A 24612-nucleotide genomic window follows, 5' to 3' on the forward strand; every position below is an offset into this window, starting at 1 on the left:
ACAGTTGAGACACAATGTATCAACTGTACCCGACGTAGAACTCTATTGCGTCACATGCTGTTTAGCATATGCCCACTTATGATAACAGGGTTTAAATCACAATTAGACCAATAAAGACATCTGTGAATTAATTTTTAATGTTTATTTATATTTGAACTCTCTACTATTTATTTATACATTTGTATTGCATGAATGTTATCAAGACATCAGAGTATGAAGTGAAATATAACGTGGTAAAACAAGTACAGTTGAGACAGGTCATGTATATACTGTTGGCGTCTGATCAGGGCTGTGTCTCGCTACTTGTGTTGCTTGACCTTAGTGCAGCATTTGATACCATTGATCATTCCATTCTTCTGGATAGACTAGAAAATGTTGTGGGAGTTAAGGGAATGGCCCTCTCCTGGCTCAGGTCTTATCTAACTGATCGTTATCAGTATGTTGATATAAATGGTGATATTTCTAGACGTACCGAGGTAAAGTTTGGTGTTCCACAAGGTTCTGTCTTGGGTCCACTGCTTTTTTCTCTATATATGTTACCTCTGGGCGATATTATTCGTAAACATTGTATTAGTTTCCACTGTTATGCTGATGACACACAGTTGTATGTCTCTGCAAAACCTGATGAGAGACACCAGCTTAATAAAATTGAGGAATGTGTTAAGGATATTAGACACTGGATGCTTATAAATTTCCTTCTGCTTAACTCTGACAAGACTGAAGTACTTGTGCTAGGACCACATACAGCTAGAAGTAAGTTTTCTGATTACACAGTAACTCTGGATGGCCTTTCTGTTTCTTCACGTGCAGCAGTAAAAGACCTCGGAGTGACTATTGACCCCAGTCTTTCATTCGAAACTCACATTGATAACATCACCCGGATAGCTTTCTTTCATCTCAGAAATATTGCAAAGATAAGAAATTTAATGTCATTGCATGATGCAGAAAAACTAGTCCATGCTTTCGTTACCTCCAGGTTGGATTATTGTAATGCCTTACTGTCTGGATGTTCCAATAAGTGCATAAACAAGCTCCAGTTAGTTCAAAATGCCGCAGCAAGAGTCCTTACTAGAACTAGAAAATATGACCACATCACGCCTGTCTTATCCACACTGCATTGGCTCCCAATCAAATTCCATATTGATTATAAAATACTACTATTGACCTTTAAAGCACTAAATGGTCTCGCACCACAGTACCTGAGTGAACTTCTGCTCCTCTATGACCCGCCACGCCTACTTAGATCAAAAGGTGCAGGCTATCTGCTGGTACCTCGTATAGTGAAGGCTACATCAGGGGGCAGAGCCTTTTCTTACAAAGCCCCACTGTTATGGAACAGCCTTCCAAGTAATGTTCGGGAATCAGACACAGTCTCAGCATTTAAGTCTAGGCTGAAAACATATCTGTTTAGTCAAGCCTTTTGTTAATGGTGTTTATGAGGTAAAGGAGTAGATCTGGAGGGTCCTCAGACATAGAGTGTTTTGGTAAACTGGGATGTATGGATGCTGTCAGTCCCCACTCGCTTGCTCACTCGAGTTTGTTGACGGTGTAGTGGCTGGCTGCTTTATGTCCCGGGGCTCCCTCATGCCTGTGTTACCTTCTGGCTCTCTCCTTTTAGTTATGCTGTCATAGTTAGTTGCCGGAGTCCCTGCTTGTACTCGGTGCAATATGTATACTGTTCCTACTTATTCAGGTGACATTGGGCATACCTAACCACCTGTGTTTTCTTTCTCTCCCCCCCACCCCAAATCTGTCCCTCTGAGTTACATGGAGTCAACAGGAAATCTTTTGGTGGAGACGGTGGGGACCTCAACTGGCTATCGTAGCCTGCAGGGAATCGGCCGTCAGACATTCTGTCGCATGTCCCAGACCCGGTGAAATGTAACTGAATTGTCTTGGCCAGGCCTAAGGGTCCCATCTGCATCTCATCATTGCTGAGGAGTGTGCTCCCATCACCCAATCAAGCATCCAGCCAGAGCAGGTCATGATATATTTTTTACCATATTAACATGCCATTGTGTGTTATGCCTGATGTAAAGACTCTCGTCTCTGCAAGCAACATGCCATTGTGTGTTATGCCTGATGTAAAGACTCTCGTCTCTGCGAGCCTACCACACAGATTTAATACTTGTCATTTTTAGGGCATACCTAACAACGTGTTTTCTTTCTCTCTCTCTCTTCCCCCCCCCCCCATCTGTCCCTCTGAGTTACATGTTGATCCTGGGATTGAGATGCTGGCCTCTTCTGCCCCTCGGACCTGCTTGATCCATCCTGGTGCCCTGTGTCTGGTCGGAGTTTTATCGCCCCACTCCTGTGAAGGACGGCCCCATGAGGACAGTTGAGGGTTATACCTGTTAAAACTGTTAATATTATAGTCAGGCTGTCTGTTGTTGCCCAAATGAGGATGGGTTCCCTTTTGAGTCTGGTTCCTCTCGAGGTTTCTTCCTCATGTCGTCTGAGGGAGTTTTTCCTTGCCACCGTCGCCACAGGCTTGCTCTTTGGGGATAGATTAGGGATAAAATTAGCTCATGTTTTAAGTCGTTCAAATTCTGTAAAGCTGCTTTGCGACAATGTTTATTGTTAAAAGCGCTGTACAAATAAACTTGATTTGATTTGATTTGATGTATATGTACTTACAGAGCTCACTCAAAACACTAAAAGATGTAGTATGGATTAGACTTGTTAGCTAGTTTTTATCTACCTAGCAAGTTTTTAATCTGCATTATCATTAAGGCATCACATAAAACTGTTATGTATAGAAATGTTACTTCATCAAGCGCACGTGTGTGTGTGTGTGTGTGTGTGTGTGTGTGTGTGTGTGTGTGTGTGTGTGTGAGTGAGTGAGTGAGTGAGTGTGAGAGAGAGAGAGAGAGAGAGAGAGAACAAGAGAGAATGTGTTCTATAGCCTATTTGATATTTATTTATATTCATTAAAAAAAGATAAATTTTTGTTCTTGTTTTCTGTTACTGTTTGTTGTTCTAGTTATGCTATTATTATAGTTGCGTTAATCTGTTAAATATTGAAGGTTTATATGAAGTGATGAGTTGTAAACTATTACATTTTTAAAGAAATAAGATAAATTAAGCAAAATAAAATTGCAATCATTAAATGAATAAAATTGCATTTGCACTGATGTCAGATTTCCAGTGTTTTTAATGGTGTCTCAACTGTACTATGGTACTGTCTCAACTGTACACCATATGTGTAGAGTATGGGTAAAGTTGAGACAAAAGTGCACCTTTTGTTTTTGATTAATTACGTAAAATTTAAACACCTTAGAGATATAATTTCTTGGTTATATATTAGCACACATATTGAGGATATATTATGTCACAAAAACATTTTTGTTTAGTGTCTTTTCAGAGTCTAATTTGTGTGTGGAAAATGAGAAAGCAAAAACTGTCTCAACTGTACTCAGTGTGTAAGTGTGTTCGTGTACATTAGCCAGACTGTCCATAGGGCATAGAGGCAGGGGAGTTTATCATAGCCATTTGAAATAGCAGTGCAGCAACCTGCACATTTTTTTCGTCACACTACCCGATCAAAAAAAGAAAAGAAAACTCCGTCCCACTGCCTATCATGCACTATTGAAAAAAGCGCCACAATTTGGATTCACCGGCATGCCACTCGCTGTTTGAATACAGGCTAGCAGCAATACTAAACTCTGCAAAATAGTCTGACTGTGCGCGGGAGTCTCGGTTCCCGCTGTAACACAGTGTTACAAAAATAAATTGTGCAGTCATCCAAAACATGAATTTACATTTAGTATATCAGGCTACCAGGCCGCCAAAACAATGGTTTGAATGACTACAATTTAGAAAGCACAACTCTGTAACTGAACAGGTGCATTGGATATTTCCCAGTGAGGTAATTTAAAAAGTCTCTGGGTAATTGTTCAAGGAAAGATGAATCCCGCGCACTGTCCTTTCCGTATTGTTCCCGAAACGTTGCACTTGTGGTAAGGAGGACAGTACGTTAGCCACGACCGAAACGTTGTGAGCAAAGTTCCTGTGGAAAGGAATGCGCGGGATGCATATTTCATTTAATATTTATTTTCGTAACAATCTATTATAGCGGGAACCAAGACTCCCGCGCCAAAGTCATATGTCCCCGCTCCGCACAGGCTGAGGCAGCCTCGGAGAGGGAGAGAGCGCTTTAGCACACACCTCTGTAGCTTGTCATATGGGGTAAGATGATGTCACTTTTGCACGAGCGAACAGGTCTTCTTTTTGAGACCTAAATTATGTCTGACACATTTCTCTATCCTTTGGGTTTTTTTTTTTTTACTGGCGCAAACATACATCGAAGTCACTTCAGGTTTCTCCACGTGTATCTTATTAATAATAATCATCTCATCTGACGTGATTAGAGATTGGAGGAGCTCATGCCCCTGTTAACCCAAGGTGTCGTCCTACCCTCTTTTAACTACGCACATAACAGAATGCCAATTCTCTGTTTATTTTTCTTGTTGGCTAATGACAATGTGAGAAACTTAGTTGGCTTTCAATCTTGCAATCAATTTTGCCATCAATAAATAACTTTGTGACATTATTACTGTTTTATTTTATGCATTTTACAGAACGAGTATTTAAAATGCAAATATTTAACAGGTTGGGCACATGTGCCAGGGATGTTTACTGACATTTACTTATGTATTGCCTTTTCAATGTATTAAATTCATATTCTGCTGCTAAAATTACGCCAATATGCCTAAGGTGACTTGACTTGGACTTGACTTGACTTATTATAGGACTTGACTTGACATAGCCTGTGACTTGACTTGCCCAAGACAAAAAAGACTTGGGACTTACTTGGGACTTGAAGGTTAAGACTTGAGACTTACTTGAGACTTGCACGTGTGACTTGGTCCCATCTCTGGCCGCTCCAGCTTGCCTGCGACCCTGTAGAACAGGATAAAGCAGCTAGAGATAATGAGATGAGATGAGTTATTGATGAAGGCAAAACATCTGAATGGTTTGAAATAAAGTCAGGAGTGAAGCAAGGATGTATTATGTCAGAATTTCTATTCCTTCTGGTCCAAATTTAGTGATCTTGATGAAAAAAAACTCAGAAACTTACAACCGAGACTGCAAGATTTGGGATGAAAATTAATCCTAAAAAGACAGAGCCCACCAAGCAAAGAATAAAGAGCAGATCAGTATCATCAATGTAAAAGTGGAGGACATGGACAAATTTATATATCTTGAAGCAGTGATGGACAAAGGAGGAGGAGGTAGTAGTGATATATGGCATAGAATACAGAAGGCAAGAGGGTCATTCCATCGCTTAAGAAATGTATGGACAGTAAGAGGGATTGGAAGAGAAACAAAAATAAATTTTTATAAAATCATTAGTAAGATGTATTGCTATATGGATGTGTATTGCTATATGGATGTGAGACATGGAAGATCACTAAAGCTGAAGAAAAGAAACTCAACACGTTCCAACATCAGTGCCTAAGAAAGTTACTCAAAATTATATGGCAAAGTAAAACATCAAAAAAGAAAATAAATTAAATTACAAAAACAAGAAACATCAACTGAGATAAGGAGAAGGTGGACATGGCTAGGACACATTTTGAGGCACGAGAAGGACAACAGTATTGTTGCACTTGGATGGGCTCCGGAAAGGAAAAAAGAGCTAGAGGCAGGCCCAAAATGACATGGAAAACAACAACAGAAAGAGAGAGGAACCATCAAGGATGGCCTAGTTGGAATGTGGCCAGGACCGCAGCACAAGACAGAAGGGGTTGGTCAGCCAGCGTGGAGGCCTTGTGAGAACCAACATCTTCTGAGCATGCTTTCTCAAGTGTAAAAAGCTCTCCTCTTTGAGAAAAGAATAAAAATCCAACAGTGAAACTGACTTAAAGTGCTCCGACAGAGTCGGCACCAGAGCAAATCTATTGGAGGGGCGTGGGTAAGCAGCAGGGGGGTCACTGCCATTTAACGCGCAGTGGCGTCAAACAGCAGAAATGCTACCAAACTTTTTTATTTTTTATTATTAGAATAATTATACATATTCTTATAATCGCCATCATTATTATTATTATTATTATTATTATTATTAGTTGTTGTTGATGCTATGGCAGATGCAGACAGTGTACGCATTCACACACAGGCAAGATGATTAAAAGTTTGAGGGCTGCCATGGACGCTAGCACTATAAATACAATATAGGCTACCCAAGTCATAAATGTTGTATTTACCTCTCAACACCTCTTTATTTAAAAAAACAAGGCCTGCCAGTGATTATAAACATTACATGACAACTTCCAATTGTCAAAAACAACCCTGAACATCGCTGAAAGAAGAACGCAGTGTGTTGAAGAACCGACACGAGACAGTATAGGCAAACACTCGAATGCCGAGCCCTAGGTTTTATTAACATTAATAAAGACAGATCAACTGTTACCACATCTCAGTTTCTTTGTTACAAGCCAAACACAGTCTAAACAGGATATATATCCTATGATTATGTCAAGTATTAAGGTAAGTTATTTTTAAAAAATCTTGTACATGTATTGGGGACAGTGGGACATCCACTGGACTGAAGCAGGGTCAGCGGAGCCACTCATTTGCCACACTCACTGTCGCACTCGGGTAGAAATAGCCACGCATCACAGCACTGACACAAGGGCATCCAGACAGTCACGCAGCCTTAAAAACACACAAATGCAAGACGCAGCAAGCGTCAATCAACAATTCATCTGCTAAGTGGGCCTTAAATTGAAAACCAGGGCCGGCACGAGGTAAAATAAACCGGGCTTACCTTTAGAAGAGTTGCAGGCGACGAGTAGGCATACTGCTGAAACGTCGGAGCACTCTGTCCCTCCATTCGTTTGCGCATTTGCGTGTCAAGTCTTTCTCAAATGCAAGCTGCACCACCCAGGCCTTTTTCTGATGTAGCATGGTGCACCTGTGTTCTGAGAAAACATTTCTCAGTGTTGAGAATGAATTTTCGCACATTGCAGTGGATGCGCCAAACGTTAATGCGTGTTTGAATGCAGTCAGTACACTAGGCATCACACTCAGATGGATATGGTACGTTGAGGCAATGTGTTGTATTGTCCAGTTTCCATGAATTGCAAGCTTCTGTGACAACAAAAACTCTTTGGCCACTTGGAACTCAGTGTTGGTTACAGGAGATTGAGACAGGTCGAGAATAGGCCTCACTGTTTCCACATCAAGGAAGTTGTCGGCCTGTGGATTCAGTGCGGCAAGTGCGCTTGCCAGTTGTGAGTTGCGCTCACTGAATCTGCGCTCCATTTCACCAAGCACCAAATCAATAGTGCTGTAGTACAGCCTTCTAAGTTCATCATCACCTGTGGTTCTGTGAACTCCTGTAGGCTCCATGACGACGAAACGGTCCATCCGTGTGCTCTCTAACCTTCTCCGTTTGGGTCTGGATGTGTCACTGGTAGCCATAACAGTATCCAACACCTTTCTGAATTCGCCATTGCAACGGAGTTGTTTAATGTATGCTGTTGCACTCGCCACAACACTTAAACCTGTCATCAGGTCAGTGTCCTCTCTCTGCAGAATCTTGTTCGGAGGGTCCAATAGAGCAAGGACTTTGTGGGTGACGTTGGCAATGAACAAGAATCCTGGCTCTGATACTTCACGCAGCAGTCCTGTAGCTTCCATTCTCATCTCTGTGCCATAGTCTAGCACAGTGTCCGCATCGGTGAGAATGGATGTCATCAAATGACTTCATGATGACCGAAACGGTGGCAAGATGCCCTGTCCATCTCTGCTCCAAAAGACGTTTCAGGTGGGCCCCTTTGTAATGCACAGCAACTGTTGGCTTCCTGCAGAATCTGTAGAGGGAATTGCACACCTCAAAAAAATCCGAAATCGTGGGCTCTGCAGACATGACATGAACTACGACCAAATGCAGCTGGTGGTTAAGGCAGTGCACGTATGGTATCTCACGTCCAACTCTCTCCTGAAGTATTTGCTGAACACCACCACGTCTTCCTGACATAATGGAGGCTCCGTCATAAACCTGGGTCAGAATTTTTGAGCAGTCCAGGCCAACCTTGTTCAGCTCGGACAGAACAGTGTCAGTTAATGTCTCTGCATCACCTTTTTGGGCAGTAGCGATGCACAGTAAATGCTCTGTAATTTCGTAAGACTTGTTTACAAATCGTAGCACAATCGAAATGTTTTCACACCCTGTGGGGTCACGCGTTCCATCAACTTTCAACGTGTAATAGGAGTCACCAACTTCCTCCACTATAGCTTCTGTCACCACATCACTGAGTGTTCGTATTAGTTCATTTTGCATATCATGACAGGTGTAAGTGGCATTCCATGGGATAGTCTTCACCACTTTAGCTAATTCAGGATCCTTTTTGATTGTGTAATCAAGCATGGAAAGGAAAAGTCCAGACCCCCCTTCCGACATGTTATCAAAAGCGTCAAGCTTCCCCCGTAGAGGCAACTGGTTTTCAGCCAAAAACACAACCACGTCTATTAGTGAGCCCACATAATACCAGTTTCTGTTAAGTTGGTCCGTATTAACAAGTGTTGATACCTCACTCCCAGTATTGCGACGCATCTCCCTCTCCTTCCACATTGTAAAGCAAACTATGTGGTCTTTCGATGTTTCGTGTTGATGGAATCCACGGTCTTTAGCCATAGCCTGCTTCCAGTTGCTATAGCCCACACTGGCAAAGGCATCCGATCCCGATGATCCAGATTTTCTTGTGTTTTTGAACATCCAACAGCAAAAACAAAATGCTGCGTCTGCCTTCACACTGTACTCCAACCACTCTGTTGTGAAACCATTTACCAACAAATGATCGTCCCTTGCCATTGTAAATAGTAACAGGATACTGATTTAACAAAGTTTGGACAGGCCTGTCAGTCCCGAGATCATCGACCACCACTGTCCGCTGACTTGAGGGGCTCGAAGGTCATTGCTCCAGTGCTACGCTAGCTGTACCAGTAGTTGATGGTGGCCCAGAACTAGCATTAGCTGAAGGGTCATATCGAGCTCGGCTATCCACCGCAGCACTGGTGGTGGTGACCGGAGTGTCAGTAGCTGCTGCTGGAGGACGATGAGGAGGTCTAAGCCATTTTCGTAAATCCATTTTTTTGCGATAAAGGAAATTGATTTTTCAGTCACTCACTATCGAGAAGCCTATCGACTATTTTCTTCAAAACTATCTGTAAACTGATTCTGCGCACTGCAGTAGAATATAAACACGTTCAAATGTAACAAGTTTACTTATAGTGACCAATGAGCATCGACCAAATGCAAGTGCAACCAAAATTATTATACAATCTTCCCATATTTCTTTCATTTCATTGAAGTTAGTTTGCACATGTAAATTTAAAATAATATTAACATTAAATAGGAATAATGCAATGGTTTTAAAATTGTAATAATAACTAAAAGGTTTTTTTTTTGTCCTGTGCTGGGTGGTGGGGCACCAGTGGCCACTGGGGGGGCACGGCCTACAAATGCCCCACCTTGCCGCCGACAGTGTGCTCCGACAGTAGTGTGTCAGACTGGAGGTCAGTGAGTTCGAGCTGATCATCACTGGGTGCATTATCCTCACTGCAAGTGAAGGGAGAAGAAATCATGTGCATTTCACTCTCAACTGTTCTCAAGTCTTCAAACCACCTTGAAAACTCACAATGCAGTGCCCTTAACATGGATGAGTGCCTGTGGAGGTGATCAGCTGATGGTGTGGCCTCTTTCAGTGTTGGCTTGTGGGTAAGAATGTTGCCCCCCAGTTGGCTTGTAAGCAACTGCAACTTGGTCATGAAACCTTTTACCAGGCTGTACATTTCATGTGCAAATAGGCCCTTGCTTTGCAGTTTGGTATTTAGTTCATTCATTAGAGCAGTCACATCAACAGCAAATGCAAAATCTGCCACCCAGTCTGCATCCGAGAGCTCTGGGATGTCCTTGCCTTTCACAAAACTCTTGAATCTCTGTTTTCAGGTCCGAGACTCTTTTCAATACTTTGCCCAGGCTGAGCCATCTCACAGCTGTGTGGTAGCCTGTCACCATGTTCAGTCTCACACTCCTCCAAAAGTGCAACAAACTGTCTGTGATTCAGTGCTCTTGCCCTGATGAAGTTAACTATTTTAGTTACAACATCAGTAACATCAGTAACTCCCCGTTGTTGTCCCCTTCATTGACTGCATTGCCGCCAGATCCTCTGTAATGTTAAAGTCTCTCATTGTCCCACGTACAAAGACGAGTAACTGAGCTGTGTCGTGGACATCACAGCTCTCATCCAAAGCCAAAGAGAGTCAAAATTGTCCATTTTATTTTGCAGCTGAAGCTCCAGATTTCCTGCGATGTCTTATCTTTCTCGTTACGGTTTGCCTGGAGAGGGCCACATTCTCAAATGCCTCTCCTTTCTCAGGGCATATTCGTGACACAGAGTCCACCAAACACTCTTTTTAATAAACTTGCCATCAGAGAATGGCTTACTGTTCTTGGCAATTTTGTGGGATATCACATAGCTGGTTCTGACTGCTCCATCTCCGGCTGTGTAAACCTTGGTAAAAAGACCTCATTGGTTTTGCAGTTTAGCAAGCATAGCAGATATCCATACCCACTCCACATCACTCAAGTTCTTGTATTTCTCGGCGTGTTTAGTCTTGTAGTGGCAATTCAAATTGCAATCTTTAAACACTGCGATCTGTACTCCACAAACTAAGCACATAGCTTATCATAGCTAACATCTTTGACTTCAGTAAATAAATACTTAGAGGTCCAGGCCTTCTAGTCCGGGAGCCAAAGGCCCAAATTTGGCTGAACCTGGCTTCGTCGGTTAAAGTTTTTTTTTTTGCTGTTTGTTGTTGTCCAAGGTCTACTCATTAAGATAAGAGAGGGTGCCCGGTGATATCCCTTGGGCAATTCCGGATATTGGCCCTTTATTGTTGGATGTGCTGCAGTCATAGCCTAAATTCTGACATTTTGACATTCTTCACTTTATGTTCACCAAAGCCTATATATCATACTTATTTTTGTGTTTGTTAACATAATAGGAGGAGTTTAAGGCCTGGGGGTGGGGTTCCAGCCATGGTTGGGGGTGTGGCCATGCAATTGGGGGCAGGGCTTATACCAAAAATCCCTTTATTACTCTATTACTTTGGTTGTTAATGCGAGCCTTAAATTATTAGGCATACACTCCATTGTCATCCTTGTGTTTACTTCTGCAGGGGCATATGAGGGACACAATTAGCTAATTCAAGCCAACTTGTGTAGCTATCTTGCTAACTCTGTCAATCACACTGCCCCCAAAAGATCACAGCACGCATAAGCTAAGCAGAGAAACTATTTGACTGTAATCATGAAAGAGCAGTGACATGTACTCACTGCTCACCAGTGAACTAGACCCATAGTTTCACAACACTGGCTAGCACACCCAACTCTCACCTAGTAAATGCTAGTCACTGATTTTTTTAAGCTAATACATTAAGCTAATAGATTGCTTATTTTAACGATATTGACTGTTGAAATAGTAATGTCCCTGGTTCCCTAGTAAAATTCAGAGCATTGTCCCCGATTCACCCCCACTCCAAACCACACTGCTCTTCCACTGACTAGCACGACTTTTAAAACGTTGGGGAGTAAGGTTTACTTAACATTCTCCTCTGTACTAGCTGGCATCCAGTACATAAGCATATTTTTACAGACACTAAGCAATGGCAAAGGGTTTAGAGGGGTTTTTTTTTTCATCTGAACTCTTAGTTCTTTCCTTAAATAGTTTTTGTGTTTTGTGTGTGTTTGCATACTATATGTAATTATTTTACATAATTATTGCTCATTAGTGTGTGTGCATGTGTGTGTGTGTGCGTGTGCATGCATGCATGCACGTACATGCTTTATGTACTGTAGTTCTTGTATCAAAATTGTTAATTTTGCAAATTTATGAAAGGGTCAATTACACGTTTGACTAATTTGAATGACAGTAAAGCGTGAATACTGTACAGCCAATTTGGTTAATTGAAAATCAGTATCTTTTGCTATTCTTGTGTGTGTGCGCATGCTGTATATGCCATTTTGCATGCTTGATATATTGCATACTGTAGTTTTACATAGTGGATCACTGGTGTGAGTGTATATGCATGCTGTATATAGTTCTATTGCATGCTGTATATAGTTCTTTTACATAGTGGATCACTGGTGTGAATGTATATGCATGCTGTATATATTTCTATTTCATGCTGTATATACAGTAGTTCTTTTACATAGTGGATCACTGGTGTGAGTGTATGCATGCTGTAGTTCTTTTACATAGTGGATCACTGGTGTGAGTGTATACATGCTGTATATAGTTCGTTTACATAGTGGATCATTGGTGTGAGTGTATGCATGCTGTATATAGTTCTTTTACATAGTTATTGGTCATTAGTGTGTGTGTGCATGCTGTATATAGTTCTTTTGCATGCTGTATAGTTCTTACATAGATATTGATCATTATTTTGTATTAACTGTAGAGTTTATGTAATACTTGTATAAAAATCGCTAATTTGGAAAAGTTATGAAAGGGTTAATTAATCCACATTTGATGTATTTGAATGACAAATATAGAGAAAAATGTGAATACCTATCAGATACAGCCAACTTGGTGCATTTAATATCAGTATTTACACTGATATTATTTTTTTTGTATTTTCTTCCATTATTTGGGCATATAGGGCATTAAAGGGTTAATATATTAAATTGCCCAAGGGATATCACCGGGCACCCTCTTAAATCTTGAAGAGCTACCTCAAATCTATAAGATAAAGCAAAAAAAAAAAACTTTAACCAAAAATTCTGGGTCCGACCCCATGGCTCCCGGACTATTCTTAAAAACTCTACATTCTGCATCAATTTTTTTTTTAATGTTTGCTGACATTTTTGATGGCTAGCAGCTAACTAGCATCTCATGTCAACAGTAACAAGGACAGTGCATATGTAAATTAAAAAACAAAAAAACAGTACCCTTCAAAATAAAATCATTGCAACAGTATACATTTTGTGCAGAGTACAAGCAGGGACTCCGGCAAAACTAACTATGACAGTATAACTAAAAGGGGAGAGCCAGAAGGTAATGCAGACATGAGGGAGCCCCGGGACATAAGGCAGCCAGCCACTACACAGTCAACAAACTCAAGTGAGCAAGCGAGGTTTGTAAGAGCTAGCACAAATTACTGTGACTTTAGTCACAGTATCTGTCGAGTTCTTTTTAATTTGCACTAGCAGCACTGGTGCAAATTGTTACTCTCAGTCAGGAGCTTTCTACTTAATAATAATAATAATAATAATAATAATAATAATACATTATTATTATTATTATTCTAACATTTTTAGAATGCTATTTCTCCCTCAGTTTTCAACCAACCATTACCAAATTTCACATGCAGAATACCTCTGGGCTGAATTAAGTTGCTATGACTTTTGGTGCTGATCCGGATCACCAAACTGCAATGATCCATGAAAAACGGGCTTTTATCCTCACTAAGCGTCATTCTCTCTCTTACCATTCCAGATCTATAGGGTACAGTGACCAGATGTCCCAGTTTGTAAGAGCTAGTGCAAATCACTGTGACTTTAGTCACAATATCTATCTAGTTATTCTTCTTTTTATTATTATTCTGATAATGTTTTTAGGACGCCATTTCTACCTTAGTTTTCAGCCAACCATCACCAAATTTCACATGAAGAATACCTCTTGGCTGAATTACGTTGCTATGACTTTTGGTGCTGATCTGGATCACTGAACTGGAATGATCCATGAAAAATGGGATTTTTTTCAATCACTTATAACTCTCTGTGGCAGCGGGGGCGTGGCCAAGCAGCAGTCTGCCACAGAGAGTTATAAGTGATTGAAAAAAAATCTCCTTTTATGCTCCATCTCTGTAACAAACAGTGACACACACACACCCTAATTGACAGCAGGTGGAATGACTTAGCTACTTACCTTCCCTGACCCGCCCTCCATTCACAGACTGCTGCTTGACCGCACCCCCGCTGCCACACTCTCAATTTTCATGATTATCTCAATCAGGTTTTTAAAAAATATTTATTTATTTTTACATTTTGTTCACAGCGGCAGGGCACAACTTTTCCTCGCTAAGCGTCATTCTATCTCTTACCGTTTAGGCTCTATAGGGCAGCGTTTTTGAACCACTGGATCATGGTCCATTAGTGGGGTGCAAAGCGCCATCTAGTGGGCCGTAAAAAATCCCCCCCAAGTTGAAGCTAATTTTTACTTGTAGTAGGGTACAATTGCTGGGTTGCATCTGACGTCACAGCCACCTCGTTAAGCTATGGTCACACTACAGCTCATGATGCTTTGCAATGGGTTATCAATGAAAATGAGGCATTTTGGTGGCAATGCATGGTGATATGCACGTAAGCTAAAAGTTGTGGTCACACGCCAGGTGAACACTTGACTATCATGCCTTTGCGCACTTGAGTCTGGCACAGCTTGTGCAGCCGTGCGCGTTCATGAAGCACGTTGTGCGTGTTCTTGGGAGCCAGTTGTTATGGAAAACACCTGATACTGATTTGAGCACAATCAGCATGCGCAGATACAGATGCTGTTTTCACAGACTTTGTGAAGTATTATCACGGTCACGTTTGTTTCTAGCCATGTTTATAATGCTGTTTAAATACTCTGCTTTATGATTCTTTTTGTTTTGCTTTCATTTTTGTAAATATCATGCCTGCTAATAAACGCTCTTCCTGCACTTAGATCTGTCTACCACCGTCTATCTTGTAGTGTCTTGATCCCCAGATCTTTAACCCAGCCACATTATAAAAAGTTGTATGCCTCCACGCTCTTCCATGTTTTCATGCTTGTCCGTGTAGAACGATGTCTGCAGCACCAAGTAGTTTGAGATGTCGGGGAACTCAATGGATGGATAATTTTCCAACTCATAGGAAAAATCCTTCTTTGTTAACGTGCAAGGATCTAATCCCATTGAGTAGTTTCTATGTCCACTTCTTGGGAATGTACTTCTTGGTTTTAAGAACTTGCTTATTTGCTGTACACAAACGTGGCAATAAGTTATTGTGTTAATAGACCAGACTCCACTTTTGGATCATTAATCCCTTTTGAATGAGAATGCCCTGCATGCATGATTTTATGTTGGCTTCTGGAACATCCATACAATTTTAAAAATAATATATATGATTAAAAACATTTTATTGCTTTTATTTAATTCCTGGGCTCCCATCTGTAACAGAGAGTGATGTTGCATCCCATTAATACACTTTACAATAGATTATTAGATTCTAATAGAATAGATAAGGCAAAATAATTGGGGCTCTTTTTTAATGGGCCCCAACTCATTACAAGTATGAATAGGTAGGCCTTAAAGTAGAAAAGCTTGAGAACCCCTGCTATAGGGTACGGTCACACGCGCGCGCATTTGCTGACTCTCGCGCGCACTCACTAATGACTCACACCAGCATTGGATTAAGGCACAATTAGCGTGCATATATAAGGACACAAAAGACTAACTCAGGTTGTGAAGTACTGAGTTTGTCATGGAGTGAACCATGACCCTTATGGGTTGCGCCCCTAGTACGCAGTCGGTCATCTGCTGGCGCGATAACATCCAAGCTGATTTACCGTTAGTGTCGCTGGTGTTCTCCACACTACATTCTCGTTACTATTTGCAGTGTTTCATATTACTGGTTTACTGGTCATTTTGTTAATCATCACTAATTGATATCACCTAATTTATGAGAGAAATGAGGCGTTCAAACAGTTAAAAAAACCCCCAAAAAACTAAGCTTAATCTGTGCTATGAAAAGTATGCGTCTCTTAATGCTGTGCAAATTAGAAAACAAGCTAAATCCAGTTTCTTTGTAAACAAGGTTGAGGAAAATAAAAACAACCCCAAAGAACTTTGGCAAATTTCAAACAAACAAACAAACAAACAAACAAACAAACAAACAAACAAACAAACAAACCAACCAACCCTTGGCACTTCTAAAGTAAAGTCAAACCCTCGGATTATTGGTTTAAACATTGATGACCAGATCTATTTTGATAAGACCAAGGTAGCAGAGAAATTCAATAACTTCTTTTCAACCACTGCATCATCTCTAGATGTGAAAAATATGGCCTTAATCATGTGTATAAGTACTATGAACAAGTGCGTCTCTCTAGCTCTCAGTTCTCATTTGAACCAATATCTGAGGAATTCATCCAAAAGTCTCTCCTCAAGCTAAATCTGATAAGGCTAGATCAGACTCCCATACATTTTTTAAAAGATGGAGCGGAGTTCATAACCTCTCCACTCACACATTCTAAATCTGTCCCTTTCTACTGGTAAGATCCCTTCTAAGTCTGCTAAAACTTCCCCTATCTATAAGAAATATAGCAAAACTGAAGCTGGAAACTATCGTCCGGTCTCAATCCTCAGTATTGTTAGTAAAGTCTTGGAAAAAGCTGTTTATGAACAACTTCTCTCACAGGCTCCTATATGAGCACTAGTCAGGTTTCCAGTCCTCTCACTCCACAGATACATGTTTGACATATCTGACTATATCAGGTCAGAACAGAAGAAAGGCAATTTTACAGGAATGGTTTTATTGGACCTTTAAAAGGCTTGATACTGTGGAACATAGTATTTTGTTAATTAAATTGGAAGCTTTTGGTCTTCAGAAACCTGCTGTTAACTGGTTTACAGCCTACCTTTCTGATAGGCAGCAGTGTGTTGAGGTTGATGGCATCGCCTCCTCACCTGCAAATGTGGTCTGTGGGGTCCCCCAGGGATTAATATTAGGTCCCTTACTCTTTTTGATTTATGTTAATGATATGCCCTCAGGGCGGCACGGTGGTGTAGTGGTTAGTGCTGTCGCCTCACAACAAGAAGGTCCGGGTTCGAGCCCCGTGGCCGGCGAGGGCCTTTCTGTGCAGAGTTTGCATGTCCTCCCCGTGTCCGCACGGGTTTCCTCCGGGTGCTCCGGTTTCCCCCACAGTCCAAAAGACATGCAGGTTAGGTTAACTGGTGACTCTAAATTGACCGTAGGTGTGAATGTGAGTGTGAATGGTTGTCTGTGTCTATGTGTCAGCCCTGTGATGACCTGGCGACTTGTCCAGGGTGTACCCCGCCTTTCGCCCGTAGTCAGCTGGGATAGGCTCCAGCTTGCCTGCAACCCTGTAGAACAGGATAAAGCGGCTACAGATAATGAGATGAGATGAGATATGCCCTCAGCAGTGAAATGTAAACTACTGCTGTATGCTGATGATTCTGCCCTTCTGGTATCGGGCAAAAAACACTGTGGATATTCAGCAGCATCGGTCTTGTGAGCTTCAATCAGTCCAAGAGTGGCTTGTAGAAAACAAGTTGTCTCTGCCCTTTGGCAAGACAGAATCCATACTTTTTGGCTCCAAATGTAGACTTAATAGTAACGAGTCTCTGGTTGTCACATGTAATGGTAAAAAAAAAATACCAGTAAATCCTGTGTTAAATACTTGGGCATGGATTTAGACCAGTCTCTAAGTGGTAGCCATATAGCTAACAATATTATATGCAAGGCCAACACCAAACTCAAGTTTCTATATAGGCAGGCCAGGAACTTTGTTAAGGCAAATCAAGGAAATTAACGTCAGCTCTTATCCAATGTCATTTTGAGTGCCAGCTCCATTTGGTACTCTGTCCTTGCCAAGAATTATAAGAATCATCTTCAGGTTACGCAAAACAAAAATTATTTGCTTCATACTTAGCGCCTCCCCCATGACTCCTATAGGGTATACACTGCAAAAAATTAAAAACTGAATTTGAGGAGAAAATTACTTAATACTAGTGAAATTATCTTGCTTCATGGACGGATATTTTTACTTGATAAGACATCTTAGAATAAATTGGTTGCAATCTAGAACTAGGTTTAATAATCTCAGAATCGGTGTCTTTTATTCTTCTAATAGGAAATACTAGATAGTTTCAACTATTTTCACTTGCTAAGATATAATTTTTTGCAGTGTACTGAGTTCACACAGGTCAACATGTTGCCAGTCCATCTCCGAGTCAAACAGCTAAAACTAAATCACATCCACAACGTTATATGGTAATACTCCAATATCCCTCACATCTTCTATTAGTGTTCGGAATGCCCGCCATAATACCCATTCAGGTCCCATGCCCCTTTTTATTCCCTCATTTGGCCATTCTTCATTTAGGTATACCGTGATCACTGCCTGGAACGAACTACCAAGTGAGTTGGAGTCCATACATGTTTAACATTGGATTTAAAACTATGTCAAGAATTTGATAAAATTATCAGCATTCACAAAATCCTTTTATTCTGTCCTAGTTAACCTTCTAGTTCATGCCATATTTTAAATTTTGTATACCCCCTGTAAATCCCCCCCCACACACACTTTTTTGTTGTTGTTTTTTTTTTGTTTATAGCCCCTTTTTGGCACTTGATGTACTTGGACCACAATGGAAATAAGTGTTGACACTTTGTGCCATCCATTATTGTATTTTGTACATTTTACTAAATAAACTCCTATTCCTCGTTCGTAGAATTCTGTTAAAACACATTTCACCACTCATTTCTCTGGACTCTGTCAGGTGTCCACATGTGCAATGGCACATAGTGACTGTTAAAAAACCTTTTCATTTATTTGTTAAAACTTTGTAATTACTCGCTCTGTAAACACTTAATTCACGTTCACTTCTGCATCAACTTCCTGGTTCGGGTGGGGGGCAAGGACCATACAGTTAACTGTAAATAGGGGTGTTGGGCGGGGAACTGAGTCATCGGTCCATTTTGGAAGGGGTGTTTTCATAGTTATTGCCAGAGCGAGGATCCTAACTGTACAGAAATGTTTGGAGTGAATGGAAATATGATTATGTTTTCTTATCTGATTTGTTATGTTGTGAGGATTTTGACATTCGCCCCTTTACCAAATCCTAGCATGCATGCGTATTGGGAACTTCTGGTGGCTTGACTCACATTGTGGATAAATGGTACAAAAACAAATATTGGGCTATAAAATAACTATGTTCAAATATCAAGTGTAAGCTAAAATGTTATTAGATTGCCTTTATTTGTCTAGTTACTGGTTCCATTGTATTTTTCAGCAGCATAGAAGCTAATCGGTCCATTGTTATCACATTGTCTTTGGCTCTGACTGACTGCTACTGCTCACTATTATAATCTAACTGTACTAGAATTGTACTACAATTACCGACAGTCCATAATTAATTGACACCTTTTCAGATTTACCAGCAAAAAAAATTTTTTTTTACAAAGGCCAGTTTCAGTTACAACAGTGATTATTAGTTAACTAATCAACCGAAAGACCCCCCCTTGCCCTTTGATCTTGTCGTCTGAGGACATAGCTCGTTGCCCAAGATGGATTTTTTTTTTTTAAAAGCGCGATCAGCAATTTGAGCAAAACCCGGACGTCATCATCGCCGGTAAGCATGGTGTAAAGATGGACATATTTTTACTTCTCAAATTCACCGATATTTCATGAGATCGTTGTCGAAACCTAGTGCGTTTCTTACACTTTCATTTGACAGTCGCCATTTTGTATCTAAATTCGTGTTTGAGAAGTCACGTAAGGTGTCGATAATAGTGATCACTTTCACCAGTGTCCACAATTATCAACACCCTGTGGAATTAAGTGACATTTACAACTGTTATGGATCGATCTTTTTATAACGTTGTTGAAGATTAATTTTTTTTTTTTAAAGTGCTGTGATTTATATTTTTTTCCTGATTAATAATGGAATGGAATGCTTATAGAGTATTTGGAATCCTATACATAGTTTTCACTGACGTGAGGGGAACGCCCTCCAGCCGCCATTTTGTGGGGCAAACAAAACGGACCATTGCCATTACCGGCTACGTTATCCCGGACGAATTTATGAAGTTATATAGTCAGTTTTCTAAAATAAAGATCAATGTCGGCAAAATCAAGCAAACAGAAGTATATAGATACATTAGACGACATCTCACGACAACGGTATGCAGCCAAACTGGCCTTGATTGGGGGAATTGACCCCTACAAAGTGGACAAAGATGCATTTTCAAGTGACTATGCAGGGCTGCCAAAGCCTGAAACTGCCAAAGCCTGAAACTGACTTCATCAAACTTTAAAGGCTGTCTGATATATACAACTTTATATATTCTACAGCGCACCTTTTGGCGGATGCTGCCTTTTTCACGGCTGAATTGCGCAGATCCGATTTTTTTTTTAGGGGGGGCGTTGGAGTGTCTGATTATAATTTCAAAGTAAATTCTGTATTAAAATTACTAAATAAGCAAATCCGTTACGGTCCATGAAACATAGGAAGTATAAGGATGAGAAAAAAACAGTTTAAATCGGAAAGCTGCGCACATTTACGCAAATGTGCGCAGCTTTCCGATTTAAACTGTTTTTTTTCCTCATCCTTATAATTCTTGTTTCATGGACTGTAATGGATTTGCTTATTTAGTAATTTTAATACAGAATTTACTTTGAAATTATAATCAGACACTCCAACCCCCCCCCCCCCCCCAAAAAAAAAATCGGATCTGCGTGATTCAGCCGTGAAAAAGGCGGCATCCGCCAAAAGGCGTGCTGTTTGCATCCCTGGTTGATTAAACACAAATCAAATCATACAGAATAGACCTAAAATGTTTTCCAAAAACAAACTTAAACACAATTGATTGTTTATTTAAACAACTTACCACTTATAAAATGATCGGAGCAGACTTTGTGTTTGGAAGGCTGATAATCCTTGCGGTTGATTCTCGCAAGCCATAGATTTCTCCTTTGTAGGCCGAGTTTCTTTGTTTGCTCGCCTTCGTGCTCCCGTACAGTGGGAATTCCATAAAAGCTCCGCTTAACGTCATCTGACCCATTACGACAGCCGTGAATACAACAGGTGTGCACCATTGCTAGCTTTAAATAGCCTGCTTGGGTTCTTTTGAAGACTTTGTACTCGCGCGTTACAATGTGTGCTCAGTGACCCGTACGGTAAGCTTGACCCACAAGATGGCCGCCACTAGGGAATCCCCGACTCTGTGACGTCATGTGAAAACTATGTATTGCAATAAATAGAATTAGACCAGAATTAAAATTCCTAGCATATAAAATTACATGCTTGAAATATCCAGATTTTTCTATTCCATTCAGAAAATATTTTTTTTTTGCAGTTTGTTGTAAAATATCTACCACACATCAGTAGACATTTTATATTTTGGTTTGAGGAATGACATGCGACCTTTGACCTGGATTTTCATGTGGTTACAATGGCAATTGCCTGTTGACATTTACTAGTAAACTACAAAACAGCAACAAATGATTAACAAAATGTGATCTACGAAAATACTTAGAAAGTGGAACAAAGATTTTGACAGGTTAAACATCCGTTCATTTGTTTACAAACATTAGATTTACTTCATTTATGTAAGCACCAACATCAATATTTATATAAAAGATATTTTGTACTAAATAAGTATATGTAAAACAAATTTTAAGTAAACTGCTAACGGCAAAGATTATTGTTCAGCCTCGGCTAAGCATTAAATGTTTAATATACAATCTACATCATAGGATTTATTTCTCACTGGACAGCTGCTAGAGCGAGGGCTACAATTATCGACACCTTAATCTTTGGGCCACTGCAAAAGTAGAAAAAACTTTAAATACATAAATTGTGCATGAATAAATACTCAAACTTCCACTGGGGGGGGGGGGGGGGGGGGGTTATTCTGGATTACTTGGCGTATTGGATCACGTGACACCGTTCCACAATTATTGACACCTTTGCCCATCAACACTGTTCCACAATTATCGACATCCATATGACCGATTAAAATAAATAAAATAATCGGTATGTGATATTAAAAGAGTTTATTTAAAATTTGTTTTACATAGACTTTAGTACAAAATATTTTTTTATATAAATATATTGATGTCGGTGCTTACGTAAATGAAGTAATTCTAATGTTTGGGCAGCACAGTGGCGTAAGTGGTTAGCATTCTTGCTGTGAGGTGACAAAGTTCTGGGTGTGAGCCCAGCAGCTGATGGGGGGCTTTCTGTGTGGAGTCTGCATGTTCTCCCCGTGTCTGTGTGCGTTTCCTCCAGGTGCTCCGGTTTCCCCCAGTCCAAAGACATGCAGTTAGGTTAACATGGGACCACCTTGGGTTGAAGTGCCCAAGACTGGCATCACGCACATATGCAGCAGCTTTGCTCTCCTATGATGAACTAGATTTCGTTGTACATTTGTGCAGTGATAATAAAGGCATTCTATTAATGTTTAACCTGTGTCAGAAAATCTTTGTTCCACTTTCTACGCACTAAGTATTTTTGTAGATCACATTTTGTTAATTATTCGTTGTTTGCATTCATTTCTAGTTTACCAATAAATGCCAACAGGCAATCGACATTGTAACCACATGAAAATCCAGGTCGACCCAAAATATAAAATGTCTACTGATATTGTAATATGTGACCGATATTTACAACAAACTGCAAAAAAATTGTGTACATATATACATTTTTTTCAGAATGGAATAGAAAAATCTGAATATTTCAAGCATGTAATTTTTTTATATGCTAGGAATTTAATTCTGGTCTATTCTATGTACTCTATAAGCATTCAATTCTGTTATGAATCAGAAAAATTATAAAATCATTTTTTAAAAAAGTAGTCTGCTTCATCTACTTCAACAGTGTTACACAAAATCGATACATAACAGTTGTAAATGTCAATTCCACAGGGTGTCGATAATGGTGGACACCTCACGTGACCTCTCAAATGCACGCTTGGATACAAAATGGCGACTGTCAAATGAAAGAGTAAGAAACAAAGTAGGTTTTGACAAGGATATCATGAAATATTGGTGAATTTGATAAGTAAAAATATGTCTATGATCTTTCCACCATGCTTACCTGCAATGATAACATCTGGGTTTTCCTCAAATTGCTGATCATGCTAAAAAAAAAAAATCCATGTCAGGTAACGAGCTGTGTCATCAGACAACAAGCTCAAAGGGTGAGGTGTGTGTGTGTGTGTGTGTGTCTGTCTGTCTTCCGGTTGATTAATTAACCAATAATAACTGTTGTAACTGAAACTCACCTTTGTAAAATTGTTTTTTATTGGTAAATCTGAAAAGGTGTTGATTGTAGCCACCGCTCTATTACACCGGTCACCCCACTGACATCAGTCTGCTGGTCTGACATAGACGGGTTTAAAGAAATTTCATCACCGACATTGACAGTATAGCTTTCACCCCTGTCTGTTCAGTCAGTCAGTGGAGTCTGCAGAATGCAGTGGCAGTGCAGTCAGTCAGAGCCAAAGACAACGCAATAGTATAAAGAATGCCTGATTAAAAGCTTCCGTGCTGACTAAAAATGCCATGGAACTAGTAACTAGACAAATAAAGGCAATCACATTTCAGCTTACATCTGATATTTGAACATAAATGATTTTATAGCCCAATATTTGTTTTTGTACCATTATCAGCAACGTGAGCTGAGCCACCAGAAGCTCCCGGTGCGCAATGCATGCTGGGATTTGGTAAAGGGGTGAATTGAGTTAATTGATTATGTGAATGGCTTAAGCCAGTGGAAGGAGCTACAGGTAGCTTTCAGCTGTATTAGGGCCCAGGGCCTCAGTCTGTGATGTGGCTGAACAATAAGGTACTGTCGTCTATAAGGTGGTGAAAAGCTTGGGCCGGGTCCTTTAGTGGCATAGCCTGGCAACTTTATGCCTATTTATTTTGTGTTTTGTACAAATTTTTTTTTTTTTTTGGGGGGGGTGTCATTTTTTCCTGACCTTTTTGTTATTGCACTGTATATTTTCACCTTTTCAAGAAAAATTACAAAAAGACATAAAAGGACACTTAAAAAAAAATGAATAAAATCGGAAAATGGTTTCTGGTTCCATTGGTTCCTCCGCTGATCATCTTGCCAGAGTTATTTGAACACATTACTGAGCTATGCATTGTTTTGATTTCCTGGTTCCTGTTCCTAGTCCTTTGATTCCACCTTTGTCTGTGCCTCGCCTGACCTACTGTTTGTTTATCGTTTCTGATTTATGCTTGCCAATTTAAACTGTTTGCACTTTTTAAAAGTCACAAATTACTGTGACTTTAGGTCACAGTATCTATCTAGTTTTTATCCTCCTCACTTTTTAGGATGCTATTTCTCCCTCAGTTTTCAACCAGTCACCACCATATTTCACATGAAGAATACGTCTGGGCTGAATTACGTTGCTGTGACTTTTGGTAGTGATCCAGATCACTGAACAGGAATGATCAATCCATCCATTATCTGTAGCCACTTGTCCTGTGTAGGGTCGCAGGCAAGCTGGAACCTATCCCAGCTAACTATGGGCGAGAGGCAGGGTACACCCTGGACAAGTTGCCAGGTCCTCTCAGGGCTGACACACAGACACAACTGTTCACACTCACACCTACAGTCAATTTATAGCAACTAATTAGTCTAACCTGCATGTCTGCAAATAGAGTTTTCCTCCATTTCTTTTCTCTGTTTATCTGTAATGATACTGCTGGAATCTTACAGTGGTGCTTGAAAGTTTGTGAACCCTTTAGAATTTTCTATATTTCTGCATAAATATGACGCAAAACTTCATCAGATTTTCACACAAGTCCTAAAAGTAGATAAAGA

The 24612-nt window shown here is 40.2% G+C and overlaps 1 protein-coding gene across 1 annotated transcript in view; it reads right to left on the minus strand.

The window, feature by feature from the left end:
- Positions 1-24612, minus strand: part of zmat5 (zinc finger, matrin-type 5) — a 122951-nt gene that overhangs the window by 8988 nt on the left and 89351 nt on the right. The window contains exon 6 of the mRNA XM_060912666.1: positions 4845-4902. Coding sequence (XP_060768649.1) covers positions 4845-4902 — 58 coding nt within the window. The remainder of the gene's footprint in view (positions 1-4844; positions 4903-24612) is intronic.

The sequence above is a fragment of the Neoarius graeffei genome, chromosome 28 (assembly GCF_027579695.1).
Source record: "Neoarius graeffei isolate fNeoGra1 chromosome 28, fNeoGra1.pri, whole genome shotgun sequence".
Taxonomy (NCBI): Eukaryota; Metazoa; Chordata; class Actinopteri; order Siluriformes; family Ariidae; genus Neoarius; species Neoarius graeffei.